This window comes from Cebus imitator, unplaced genomic scaffold (genome assembly GCF_001604975.1).
Source record: "Cebus imitator isolate Cc_AM_T3 unplaced genomic scaffold, Cebus_imitator-1.0 Scaffold55, whole genome shotgun sequence".
NCBI classification, from domain to species: Eukaryota; Metazoa; Chordata; class Mammalia; order Primates; family Cebidae; genus Cebus; species Cebus imitator.
The window spans coordinates 130,833-145,758 of NW_016107370.1; the positions used below are offsets into that span (position 1 = coordinate 130,833).

General features: G+C 37.1%; 1 protein-coding gene across 1 annotated transcript in view; it reads left to right on the forward strand.

Moving 5' to 3' along the window:
* LOC108304548 (WD repeat-containing protein 7) overlaps positions 1 to 14,926 on the forward strand; it is a 202,552-nt gene that overhangs the window by 106,779 nt on the left and 80,847 nt on the right. The window contains exons 4-6 of the mRNA XM_017528784.2: positions 5,622 to 5,739; positions 8,320 to 8,469; positions 9,124 to 9,206. Coding sequence (XP_017384273.1) covers positions 5,622 to 5,739; positions 8,320 to 8,469; positions 9,124 to 9,206 — 351 coding nt within the window. The remainder of the gene's footprint in view (positions 1 to 5,621; positions 5,740 to 8,319; positions 8,470 to 9,123; positions 9,207 to 14,926) is intronic.

Genomic DNA, 14,926 nt, shown 5'->3' on the forward strand with positions numbered 1-14,926 from the left:
GAAACACGTTATACACACACTAAGATGCTTTAGGATTCCATGTTTAAGCTATTCATATTTTTCCTGTTTCTGTGACATTTATTCTTAACAGGAAATTTATAATCTGAGGAAGCCATATAAGTAAATCCTATTAGCATAGTTTTTATTCACTGTAATTGTACTTAGCATATAGGAAATAGATCTTAAAGATATACATTTGAGGGAGGAATTGCCACCTTTGAGTTTAAGAAATTAATGCCACCTGTAAGTTTTTTTTTTTTTTTTTTTCTGAGACGGAGTTTCACTCTTGTTACCCAGGCTGGAGTGCAATGGCGCGATCTCGGCTCACCGCAACCTCCGCCTCCCGGGTTCAGGCAATTCTCCTGCCCCAGCCTCCTGAGTCGCTGGGATTACAGGCACGCGCCACCATGCCCAGCTAATTTTTTGTATTTTTGGTAGAGGTGGGGTTTTACCATGTTGACCAGGATGGTCTCGATCTCTTGACCTCGTGATCCACCCACCTCGGCCTCCCACAGTGCTGGGATTACAGGCTTGAGCCACCGCGCCCGTGACAGAGGAATTGAAGATGTCTGGTTAAATTGACGACAAATACTAACATGCCTGTTTAGCCAGGAAGGAATGAAATGGGAATCCCAGTTACTATACATTAAGTATGCATTTTCAAACTCATTTTAGTAGTCTTTGTTTTTGTGGGGGACTGTTTTCATTACCCCATTACTATTGACAAAAATTTTCAGGCTATTCAATGAAAGTATTTGTGTCTCCCCTACCTGCCCCCCTGGAATATTCCCATACACTATTTCTTAATTTGACAGATGATAAAGTCTGATAATTTTAGATTGTGACATTTGACTGACATATACTTACATGTAACTTTTGAAATGCTTTTACTGTGTTGGAGTGAGCTTTAGAACAGTATTAGTGAGCAATCCTGTAAAGAAGGAGCTCAGCCTGTATTGACTATTTTTCCATTCATATTTTTTATTTATAATATCCATCACCTCTGATCTTTCATATTGGGTGTGTATAGTGAGATGCTGAGTGAAACAGAGTCTGTCGTGTCCTCTTTTTTCAGAATAAAGACTGAAACAAAAGACCCATCCTATAAACCTGTGAAACAGATGATCCACATAACAGCCAGACAGGTGGGATCAGGTGAAAAGAGTGCATTCCATGTTTACATGCAGATTCCAGAATAAGGCTGACACTCTAATTTCAAACCTCTGATAGTATGATCCTTCTTCATTCCGATAGAATCCCACATTAAGTTATATCACACAGACAGTGCGTTCTTGACTTTAAAGACTACTACATGTAGAATTAGACTTCATCTGTTGGGACTACCAGATCAATTACTTTGACTTCATTGCCTGGTCAATTCAGTCCAATAACTGGCTTAAGTGATTTTTTTTCCTCCTGCTGAATTTGCCAGCTACTCCACTTAGTGCGTAACTATGGAGCTACCACCATGTCCAAGGGCTGTAGTGGGCACTTTGGAGAGAATTGGCCGGCATGTTTCCAATCTGTACGGCGCTCATAATCCAAAACTAATTCATAAGACCTGGCAGAATGTGATTTAGTATTAAGGGCCTGGAATAAATGGGGTTTGTTGTTGATTGTTTTTGTTTCGGTAGAAATCAATGAGTGCTATAGTAGTTCGAGAATACCATGTGGGAAGACCAGAATTGAACAGAGGGGAGGGAGGAGACTGTGCCAATGGGGAAAGGGATGGAGGAGAAGCATTAGCAAAATACTGGAGTAAAATAAAGGCACAGACCTTTAGGGACCAACTTGGAAATTAGCCTGACTTCTGGAGCATTGGTGTTGAAAAGGGTGAGTTGAAAATTAGGGGACTAGATTATGGAGGGCCTAGAATCTCAAGCCGAGGGGTTTAGAGTTTTTCCTAGAGGTGGTAGAGAAGGTTCCTTTTAAGTAGGGCAACCAGGAAATAAAGTTGGTGCTTTGGGAAGATGACTGATGACGGTCAATTGAGTAGACTAGAGGAGGGACACAAGGTTTCTTTCCCCTCTCTACTCTCACACAGCCCCCCACTTTTGCACTGTGGAGGGTCCAGTTCTCTGCAGAGCCCTGGCCTCAGAGCTGTAGAACTATCCACATCTGCAGTCCTATGCCCAGACTGCCGAACACCAATGGAGGGAATCCCCCAGGAGCGCACACTGATGCCCCTGCAAAGTGCTGGCTTTTCGGGCTTCCAGTGAACTCAGTGGGCAATAGCTTCACATGTCTTTGATTTACTTCCTTCCCCCTTCCCCTATAGCTTCTCTTCTAGACCCACCACCCAGTGCCAAACTTTATCATTTTTCTTACTGTAAGAAGTTTGCTGATTCCCCCAAATTTGTAAGGTCATTTGTTGACATGGGGGAAGGATGGTGTGTGGCTGGGGCCTTTTGGCTTGAAGCAGTGACCTGCTGGGAGTTGATCTCATTTTCCCTTCACTTTGCTGCTTTTTATGAGAAGCATCTTTGGTCAGAAGCAGCATTGATTGTACATAAAATCTAGGAACTGGCAGGGATGGATATTTTTGTATTTTTTACCTCATTTAGTTTTCTTGTCAGTGCTATGAAGTCAATGTCTTAATATACCCATTTCACAGTTGTAGATGCAGTGTAGAATGGCCACAGGGCACAGAATAAGGGTAAGAGGAAAGTGTCTGCTTGTCACTATGTCATGAGCCCTGAGTCTGTCAGCTGACCACTCTCAGGTGCACACACATTTGTATTTCTTCTGTGTGTGTGTGTGTGTGTGTGTGTGTGTGTGTGTGTGTGTCTCCCTCTCTTAGCTTCTCACTAAACATTTCTCTTCCATGAAAAGAACCAGAGAAGGGATGGAAGTGAGAACTTAGAAATAATGGTGAATTTGCCACAGTCCTGCTTATGTTGGATTCCAATAGCAAGGGGTCCCAGCAGCACACAGCTGGGGACGGACTAGACTTCCCTGGACTCTAGGAGGATGCTGTAACTCTTGTCCTGCAGAAGCCAGACCCTTCCTCTTAGTCCCTAAGGAGCAGTATATCCACGGGAAGGCAGACAGGCACCCAGAGCCATGAACTACAGCAGGAGTAACACCTTCCCCATTACTGTATTTCTCAGGACACACCCCAGCTCGTTGAGTAGCCGGATCACTACCATACACATTTATGTTTCAGATGCAACCCTCAGTAGTTCACAAGCCTGGTTCAGCAGTGTATTACCAATCCCACACTTGTAAAGTTGGTCAGTTTTGTACCCACACGTACGTCTTACTTAGCTGAGTCTGATCTTTTTGATGACTTTGTAGATCTTAGTTCTATTATGTAATGTGGCTGCTCTCCCTTACAACTTTATAACCACTCCAGTTGATAACCATGCGTCCTGTATCTTCATTCAAACCATTATTACATCAAATAAAACAGCTGAAGGCCAAGTATAACATATCACTAAAATCTCTCAGAAATGCAATCTAGCCATTCATCCAAAGCCACCGAGTTTAGTCACATGACTGATTCAGTAATCCAAGTAACCACAATATGGCCATGCTCCTCCCCACTGTATTTTCACCAAAGGTTCGCTGTCCTGAAAGGCATCACACAACTACCTAGCCCCTCACTTAACTTCTCAGACCCCACTTCTCACTTGTAAATAGCTGTATCAACCGCTTCATAGGGACATTCTGGATCAAATGCAAAGGGCATGAAATAACCAAGAAAGCCTGGCTTCCAACCTAGACCTTGGGCTCTGCACCCGGTTCTTCTTCCTCTGTAGCATGCCTTCCAGGTCTAGGATGGGCCGCCTGGGAAATGGACATTCCTTTCCCTGGCTGACTGCTTGTCAGGGATGTTGCCTGGGAAACCTTTCCCAACGTCAGTATTCTGTGGTTTTATTGATTTTACCAAATTTTATTATATTTTGTTGAGAATTATTCAGTTAATGTAACACTTTGATTTTTTATAGCCTTTCAGTACCATCAACCCCTATTCATCCATATTGATTGATGAAAGGAAGCATCACAGGGTATCTACAAAGTTTAATTGGCTTTTGAATTGTTTAAAACTTGACTTAAAATTTGGGTTTATAATCTGAATTTTACAATAAGTATTAAGCAGTCTAGCCCCAGCACTACTCGCATAGTAAACATTTCTTTCACTGTATTTTCAATTAGCCAAGTTTAATCCAGAAAAGAAACTGGCCAACTGCCTATATTGCTTTCCCACAAAACACCTCTTTGCAATTCCTACTGGGACCCAAGCGCATCGGACTGTTCGACAGCAGGGAGGTGGGGAGATGCCTCCCGTGCTTTCTGCTTGTGTATTGTTCAGTATGTGCGTGTGTTCTCTCAGCTCACATCTTTCTTTTTAGTATTAAACATCAAAGGAAAACTGTCCATACTCCTCTCCTCTGAGCCCCTGCTTCGTCTCTACGCTCAGTATGGAAAAAAGAAGAGAGACAGTTATACTATCAGAGATTGAAGCAGTGTAACAGTCGCAAAGACTTATAAGCGGAATTTCCTTTAACAATGATGAGGATGCCTGTGTAATTTTTATTTTCAGCTACAAGTTAAAATAATGCTTCTTTGATCAATTATGGAGATACCTGTAACTTCTTGAGAATTTTTGGTAAAAACAATCCAATTTACACATAAAGCACATAGACTCATTTAATTGGAGTAGGATAAATGTTAATGTGTCTTCATATACATATCTAAATATAAAAATAGTTAACTCAGGAAACTATAATCGTATCCTATACTGAGTAACAGAATACTCCTTGTATACAGTTAATGGGCAGATCACATGCCACATTTTGATAAAAGTCTTGATATTCAGAGTGGATTATATATAATATAAAGGAAGCTTAGAAACAAGAATATTTATATTTTCATGTAGTAGAGGTGGAGAGTGAATATAGCATCACTCTCCTGTCATGACCATGTGATTCTCCCAGTTTGGAAAGATTTATTTCATTGTGTGCAGCGCCTTACAAATAGCCTGGACGACATTGTGCCACCTCTTCTTTATATAAACAGAGTTAGAATCAGGTAATAGAATTTTTGGCATCAGTACTATATAACTGTTGGTGAAGCATGCTGTTTCATAGATTGGTTCTAAAAGTACTAAACTGGGGTAAACCAGCAGTACTAAAAATATTTCAAATGAAAAATTATTTTGTTATTCTCAGTACTTGTGACAGTTTTACAGACAGGAGTAAATTTTGCCTTCAGATATACAGCCTTAGATCCAGTCTCAATATGTCCTTATAAATAAATGGTTAACTATTTTTAGGAAAAATTTGAAAGTAGCCAGCATGATGTTCGTTCTTACCTCGTTCTGAGCTTTGCGATATGTATTCAGTACTAGTTCTTGATAATTTGTTAACAAGGCGTTTTTAACACTTTGGACAGATGCACATACTGTTTTCAATCTTCACGGTTAATTATTCCATTTTGTATTTGATGCCAGAACACCCTGACTCCTAATCACTGCCCATTGTTGCAAGTCCATTATATTCTAACTGTTTGAGTGCTCCCATTGACCTTGAACTGACATTATAAGCTGTGTCTAATCTTTTCAGTCTATATTTCTAATGCTGCTTTTCTTTTTTCCCTTTTTTCTGATCCCTGTTTAGCATCACAATGGGGCTGCCTCTGAGCCCAGCAGCTGACTCGGCCCGCTCTGCGAGGCATGCCCTCTCACTCATTGCCACCGCCAGACCACCCGCCTTCATCACCACCATAGCCAAAGAGGTGAGCGGAACCTCTCAGTATGCTCCATCTTCTCATTTAGAGGAATTATTTGATACTATAAGCTGAGGGTTCATATCCACAAATCATCTTTCCAGTTTGTTGTAGAACAATGCAAGTTAATAATTTAGTACTGAAATGAACACGTGTCTGTGTGTTGCACACTGAATTCCACGGTGTGGTGGAATTCATTTCTGTTCTCCACCTTAATTCACTTGTAAATATTTGACAGTCATTTTTCAATCTGAATTATAGCAGGCATATGAAAACTCATACAGTAAAGGTGTTCCCATATTTCACATATAAGTACCTACTTGTAATCAAAACTAAACTTATTAACACTGGCTCTCCAACTGTAAACAAAAATGTAAGTCATAAACTTGCTAATTGTTTTTCCTATTACTTGTCACAGATAAAGACTTGAATGCCAATTGATTCCCACATTCTTAGTGTTCAAACTAATTGCCTACATCTAACGGAAAAACTAGTAAAGAACAATGAGCCAATTATAGGAACTTTCCTGTAGGTCTTAGTAGGAGGAGGAAAAGGAAAGGCTGATCAGCTCTTAAATATTTTTTAAGGTTTATTCTGTTTCAGCATGAATAATGTGCAGACTTAGTGTCCATAGGGTATGGGCTGGCTCTGAGTTGTTTTTCCTGTAGCTATGATGAATTTTTAAAATACTAAATAAGTACCTCTGAGTCTGCTCAGATAAACTGAAACCTATTGGGCCTATGTCTGCCCCAGAGCTATCCTTAATGGGCATGCTGTAAATATTTGTGCCATGAATTTTGCTGGGAGGGGAGGAAAGAAAGTCCTAATAGCAGTTCGTATAGGCTTATGTGAGGCATTGAGGCTTTGAATTCATATCTAAAATAAATTTGTAGACTAAGGGTGTGCATTTTTCTAATAGTGCATAGTGTTATAGTAAGGTTCCGCTAGATTTAAAATATAGCTAGATTCAAATATACATATATATGCATTTATGTATTTTGTAGGTATTATATAGTTATACATAATGTGTGGATATACATGTGGGTACAAATGGACAATTTTATTAGTCTTGGAAGTTTTTTTTTTAACCAGTTTTTCCCATCAGTGGAATATGCACAAGGCATAATATCGGATATACTGAATAAGCCTCACATTAGTGTTGACAGGTCTTTGTATTAATTGTGTTTTCAAACTTCTTTTGCACCATTTACATATGAGTATTTTTTTTAATGAGCTGTTAGAATACCCATGCTTTGAATTCATTCTACTCCAGCTTTTGGTTGGAAAGATAATTTTAAAATAACAGTTCACATTTATTACCTTTTAAAAACAAGATTTCAGCCTCGTGCTGTGGCATGGGCCTGTAGTCCTAGCTATTTGGGAGGCCGAGGCAGGAGGATCGCTTGAGCCTAGGAGTTTGAGTCTAGCCTGGGCAACATAGTGAAGTGAAACCCTGTCTGTAATATTAAATAAATAAAACAAAACACACAAGTTTTCCACCTCACTGTTCAATCTTAGAATATTAGAGTGAAATACTAAAGTATTCCTTACTATTATCCCTGACCCCTACTCTATTTCTATGCCTTCTGTTCTATGGCTCTTCCCAGGCTAGCCCATAGCCTGTTAATAATCTTTCTCCTCTGAACTATAAAGCTTGCAATTGTATAGGGAAAATCGCACTGAATTTATATTATTTGCCATGCTCATTGTTTTTGGAGGCATGTTCATTTGGATTTCCCAACTTATTTATAAAGCACTTAGAGAATAATTTCTGGGACACAGTGAGTGTGGTTAAAGTATTATTTGCAGTTGATTCTCAACAGTAAGGGAGTTAGGGGAACGAATACCCCTGGCAGTCGAAAACCCACAAATAACGTTTGACTGCTCCAAGCCTGAACTACTGTTAGCCCACTGTTGACCAGAAGTCTTACTGATACCATAAACAACACATTTTTTATGTTATATATATTACATACTGTATTCTTACAATAAAGTAAGCTAGAGAAAAGAAAATGTAAAGAAACTCATAAGGAAATGTCCTGTTCATTAAGTGGAAGTAGATCATCATAAAGGTCTTCATCCTTGTCATCTCCACATCGAGTAGGCTGAAGGAAGAGGCGGGATTGGTCTTGCTGTCTCAGAGCCAGAGGCAGAAGAAGATCGGAGTATAAGCAGAGTCATGCATTTCAAACCCATGTTGTTCAAGGGTCAGCTGCACTATCGTTACTTGAGAGCAAGGATCATCTCTCTCACTTCCAGGGCATCTCCTAACTTCTATCTATCTCAGTTCCATATGTACCAAATTCACAAGTCTTCAATATGTTTCTTTTTAAAAATGTTATGGCAGTGTTGTATTAACGTCTCATATAATGTTTAAGAACTTAAAGAATTTTATTAGACAATACCTAATTGGGTTTTTATTACATTAAGTATTGTTTTTGCAGCCAAAATATATTCTGACTCACCCCCAAGAAGTTTACTTTTGTTTATTTTTTTTCTATAGTATTAGAAAATGAAAAATAAACCATGGCTAGAAATGTAAAACTATATCAGTGTCAATCATATCTACAGCATAGAAATGTTTTGTAGGTACACAGACATACGGCTCTTGCAGCAAATACCCAATCACAGCAGAATATGCACACTACAACTCTCGCACGAGCTAAAGGGGAAATTCTCAGAGTCATTGAAATTCTTATTGAAAAGATGCCTACGGATGTTGTAGATCTTCTTGTGGAGGTAAGAATATCCTGTTTTAAACGATATGTCAGCAACCTAAATTAATTATTCCAATCAAGTAATATAAATCAGTGTCTTTATTTCCAGCATCTCTGAAAGAGATAGAGGGTATGTGAGAGAGAAAGAGAGAGACAGAGAGAGAGGCAGAGAGAGAAAGAGAGAGTGTGTGTGTGTGTGTGTTTGTGTGTGTGTGTGTGTGTGTGTGTGACAGAGAGAACCAAAATTAATTGTTGTACCATTTCTGGAAGCCTTATTTAAATTTCCTTAAAAACCGATTTTCATGTTCATTCAGCATTCACATGGAATTGGTCTGTATTAGAGTAATATGTAAAGGTTATGTTCCCTTTGACATCTTTCATTATAAATAAAATATATAATGTGTTGAATAAAGCTACCTATTATATACATAAATATGAGTTGACTTTAAGTCTGTTGTCTTTATTTTATTGCACTGTCCTTTCAATTTCTTTTCACAGGTAAGAGAAAGGATAGGCTGTAGTATGCCCATGATTTAAATTACTTTTGTTTTTATTTTAAATACTAAAATCAAGCTATATAGACTTTTTACAGGCAAATGAGGCCTTAGTTAATCATGTACATTTTGGAAAATTAAGTATTGGAAATTAATTTTAAATCTGTTCTTTTCTATCAAAGGTTATGGACATCATTATGTACTGTCTCGAAGGATCTTTAGTTAAAAAGAAAGGTCTTCAAGAATGTTTCCCAGCCATCTGCAGGTAAAGAAGCCTTCAATAGCATGAGAAATAAATAATTTTCAGTAACAAATAATTTTAAAAAGTTTTGGCATGGTTAGTTAGTAGTCTTGATCAATTAGCAATGCAGTCATTTATTAATTAATGCCTGCTTACTTCCTAAGACAATCCAGGCAGATTATAGTCAAAAACAAAAATATAGTAGAGTGGGCTGTTTAATTGGGTGATGAAGATATTTTACTCAACCCTTAGAAAAAATGAGTAAGAACATTCATTGAGTGCGTCTGTATTCTTATATTCATTACTCTAATTATTATTTACATGACAAAATTGAGTTAGGAAGCTTCTGGCTGTGGAAAGAAAATGTTATTTTTAGCCAGCAGACATCTTTATGCCATGTTTTCACTGATAAAGTTTATTTCTAATACAAAGGCCAGTCTTCACATTACATTCTCTTAAGTATAGATGTTTTCCTTATGTGAATGCAGGAAAAGAAGCCAAAAATAAGTTAAAACTTTTATAAACAATATTGCATTTGTTAAGTGTAACTTTAAGAATTTTATATATGTAATTTAATAATCATATCGCATATATTTATTATGGCATGAAAGGTTTCTTAGAGCCAAAATGTAGTAACGTTATGTTTATTTTTCTTTCAAAGCTGTTTTAAGCTTGGTTCTCAAAATGTTTATAGATTGAGGTACATTCTTGTTAAAAAAATGTTTTATCTTCATGCAGTCCATAGAAATAGTATTGAAATCTATTGAAGATAATTGTTTTTGTAAAAAACAGAACAGCCAGTTATTCATAATTATATAACATTTTCCTTTTTAAGACAAGATCAATGATATTCTATTTTTGCTCATTTTTATGAATACATTGTAGTAGAATGCTTTATTTCAGCCTAGAGGTTTCCTCAGAGCAGTGGCATTACCTACTATGCAAATGTATTTCAGCACGTATTTGCTGAATTGATTGTACTCTGAACCTTTGCATATCTTTTTCTATATTTAAATAGACCTAGTATCCTAGTCTCTTTATTTTGCAGTTTCTGATTCATGCATCCCAAAATTTAAAAACATAAACACCAATTTTTAAAAAGATTATACTATAGCACACATGTCTACAGTTGCAGATTTTCTTATGATAGGGGTTCAGCGAATTAGAATACAGCCATGTTTTAACATTATACCCTGTGGTTTATGGTCGTCTTATTAAGAATTGTATATGTTAAATCTTTCGCACAGTTAATTGATTTTAAGAATACAGGTAGTTGTTATTTTCCAAGTTGATTGTTTTCTATGGCAATTTCTAAGTGAAAATATACTTTTGCCTGTCACTTCCTGGAGGTGATGAGGAAGCAGTTTTATTAGGGCTTATCTTACTGATTGTTAACAGTGCTCCTTACAGCACCAGCCACTGGCATGTAAAGAAGCTTCCTGGAGTTAACATAAAAGCGCTCGGTGTTCGAAGGATCTGTTTTTCCCCCTTTGCTGGAATGCTGCCTCCTCCACAAGCCATATCCTCAGTCCCTAAAACCACCTTAGTCTGCTGTGTATTCACTTTCTTTTTCTATTGTGTGGTCACTGAAGAGTTAGGGTTTTGCTGGAATGCTAAGGAGGCATGTGTCTGAACTGAAGCCTTAGTATAAATTTTTTTCTGATTTGGCAGAAAGCAATTGTGTTTTGTTTATTAATTTAATAACATTTATTGAACACCTACTGTGTATCAAGTACTAACCAGGCCTGGGGAAACAGTGATGAATAAGATGATGTCCTCACAGGGTACAAGGTCTAATGGGGAAGGTAATTACAGACAGATGACTCCAGCTTCTGTGTCCTATGCTAGTGTAGAATTACATACCAGGGACTGAGGTAGGCAATAAATGGAGTGCTTAATTCTGGGTATGGGAATCTGAGAAAGTTTCATGAAGGAGAAGGCATAATAGTAATAATATCTGTGAAAATGCTTTAATAAACGTAGTTGCCAAATGGAGAGAGGGACTTGCCCTCTGAGGGAGTTGTGGTAATGGAAAAGCGGTGGTGGATTCTGGAAGCTTCACAGAAGAGTTGATGGGGAGAGCTTTACAGGATAATTAAAGGTGCGTCATCTTGAATTGCAGAGGGAACCAGACTGACAGATGTTTGGCTACTCAGAAGCGTACAGCAAATTTGGTAAATGCTGTGTAGTCGAGTAGCTAGAACGTAGGTTGAGGATGGGAGTCTAGTATAGTGCCTGAGTATAGAGAGCTTTGAATTTCACAGGAAGGAGTTTGACTATTACAGTAGGTCCTTGAAAAATGTCATTTCATTCAACATAATTTCATCATAATGTTGATGAGAAAAATATTAATTCTCAGCTGGGGCCATTGTCTGTGTGGCCTTGACACTTTCTCCCCCGGTCAATGTGGGTTTTCTCTGGGTACTCCAGTTTCCTCACACATCCCAAAGATGTGCCCATTAGGTGAACTAGCATTTCTAAATGCCCCTGCCCTGAGCGAGAGCATGTGGTGTGCACACGAGCGCTCTACCATGGCATGGCATCCTATCATCCTAGGGTCATGGGTGGCTGGAGTCACTCTCAGCAACTCAGGGCTGGTTCTGCCTAGTCCCCAGAGTTGCTGGGAGAGACTCCAGCCGCCCATGACCCTGAACTGGAATAAGTGGGTAAACAATGACCTTAACTTGTTTTTGTCACTGGTAGGTGGAATTCTTTCCTTGCTTTGTATCAGTCGCAAAGCAGGAAAAAAAGTCAAGCGGGCTTTATTCCTGGCCAGGCCTGAAGGAGGAAAGAACTCTTGGTCTAAAGACACCCTCTCCCTGAAAAAATAGAAGGCATGCTGCTTTTATACTGGGGAGGGAGAGGAATGTTAGCATGTGCAGGGTGGGACTCCAGATGCACAGGCTCAGTGCAAAAACATACGTCTTCCTACAACCCATGACACAAAATGCAAGGTGTTCTGTGGGGGGAGGGAATTTTTAATATTACAGTGATAATTAATGTTAATGATGTAAAAGCAACTAGTGGTCACTTGTTCCAGTTTGCACCAGTTGGGGATCTTACCTCCCTCTGGTATCTGGTCAGGAATGGAGAAACTCTGGTGCTATTGGGCCATCTGATTTCTTTACACAGCTGTGCCTGTAAATAAAGGGCATAAATGAAGAAAAACAGAAAAATAACTTCTTCAATTACTTCATCAGGGTGGTCCTGGTGAAATTTTTATTAATCTTTCTTAAATATATGTAGAGCTCAACTTTATTTCAGTGTTTAATATTGGAAGTGTTTTGGGTCTTTCTAAGTTTGGCGATGTTCTTGTGACCAGAAATGTGCCATGGAATCTTAACTCTGTTTATATCGATTAGCCTGTGGTACAATTGATTTCATTATACATCAGTTTTCAAGAACATATTAAATCCTCACATTAAGTGAGGACTTACTGTATTCGATAGGCAGTAGACACAAAAGGTTAAGCAAATATGTGTAATTCTTCTACCAGTTGATATAATTTTATGAAACATCAGATTTAATTTCGTAGATATTAAGATTGTGAAGATAAAGGCCACATAGGCCCATTTATTTGTGAGTCAGCACGTAAACATAGAAGGGTGATTAACAATATAAGCTTGTAGCTTATGCTAAATGTGAGTTGCAACAGATGATAAGTTATAGAGGACTTCAGAGAACGTGGGATCTCAGAAGTTTTATGGGTCAATGGCACTCCATCTATTGGCTGATTTTTACTAGGTTAATAAATGAACAACAACAAAGATAACGTATCAGTAGGAGTTAAAATTATTTTATTGAATATCTGCCATGTCTGGAGCATTGTATTCTGCTAGGTGCCTTATAGCACTTGAGACTTCTGTGTACAAAATGCCTTTCATGAAATATGAAACTCCAAAGTCAATGGCATGAATATCTGCAGTTCAGACATGTGATGTTTGTTTTTAAAATCTTTAGTTTTGTATTCTTTTTTATCTTTCCTTCCTTTTACCCTTTTTAAAATGCACTATGGGTTTTATTGTAGACTAACCCTATAATGTTGCCTATGCCAGAATTTAGTTCCTGTGGTTGATAGATCATAAAATGGTGTGAAACTTCATTTGTGTTCTTCATAAATGAAATATTTAGGGATGCATCCAGCAAACTGCTTATGATTTGAGTATTTACACATTACTAGTTTTCTGCAGATCTCTCTAATAATAATATGAAAACCCCAAATTATAAAATATTAGCTAATATATATTTCAAAGTATTATATAAGTATAAAAACTATAAGATGACATTAGTTTCATATCTGTAAAAAGGTAATAAATTTTTAGTCAATGTTATGATCTTAACATCTAAAGTTGTATTAATTCAATTAAAAGCTAATATAGTATCCTGAAGTCATTGAGTGTTTAAAAACAGAATGTATTCTGACTTGGGATATACATAAAATTAACTATTCTCTGTGAGTCCCAAGATAAAATAGCATTATAGAATACTGAATAATCTTGAGTTTGAGTTTTCTTGGTTTTATTTTGTTGTTTAGTTTTTTCACCTTCACCCTCGTAATCCTTATGTGCACCTGGGTTTTCATTTTTAGGTTCAGGGTTTTAAAACTCTGATGTGGTAATTTCTCTAAGATTTTCTTTATTTTGATAGTTATCAGGTTACAAATTAAAACATCCATTTTATTAAAGTGCAGATTATTAATGACTTAATATATAATTTAATGAATGGTACATTCAGTCAAAAAATTATAATGTTAACTGAATTTCTTTATTCTGTGATATCTTTCTTCAAAACATTTAAATTTTAAGCTGTAAATTACGAATCTGTTAAAACCATTGATACAAAAAATTTAGTTTTAAAATTTTTGTTTATATAATAGCTTTTCCATCAGGTTTTAAAACTTTTTGATGTCTCCTCTTTGAAAACAGAAATGGATTAGAACACATGCCAGTAAAATTTGATAAACATTCTTTCTATATCACTGACTGAATCTCACTTGTTGATATTAAAACATGGGATCATAGCAATGCATAATTAATAAAATAATACATTTTTCACCTACATAGCACTTTGCAGATAACTAATTTTCAGACGTATTCACAAGCAAATTAAAGAAGGCATTATATAAATGTAAACATTTTTGGAGAATTAGATTATGATATTTATTAGTTAAGTGACTAATAAAGTTGTAACTCCAAGATAAAACCCTATCCTTCTTATTTATTATTATTTTTTATTTATTATTATTCTTTATTATTATTTTATTTATTTATTATTCTTATTTATTATTATTATATCTAGCTTTTAACCGGTATGTATCCATCTGTATATGCACGTATACATACATACATACATACTTACAACATCCACTTACCCTGTTCCATAAAGTATTTTAAACAGCTTTGAAAGTGAATATCATACGTAAAAATAGTGAGGAAATTGAGGCAAAGGTAAAATAAGAGTAGGAAAGCAAGACATGGCCAAGGTGAGAATAGAAGTCCTCTGTATTTGCTGGAGGTGAGCCATAAATTTGTGTCTAAACATTTTAGGGACCACTGTGCAAAGAAAAGCCAACTTCTCTGAACAGTCACCCTGTTCAGCTCTTCTGTTGTGCAGCTCGTGTCCAGCTCCATAGAAATCTATCCTATGTACAGTGTCGCTGTCCTAGAATAGTCTAGAGCTCTCTGTAGGACTGAGGTCAGCATGAAATTGCAGGTTCTCATAGAGAAGTAATAAAATATGTGTGT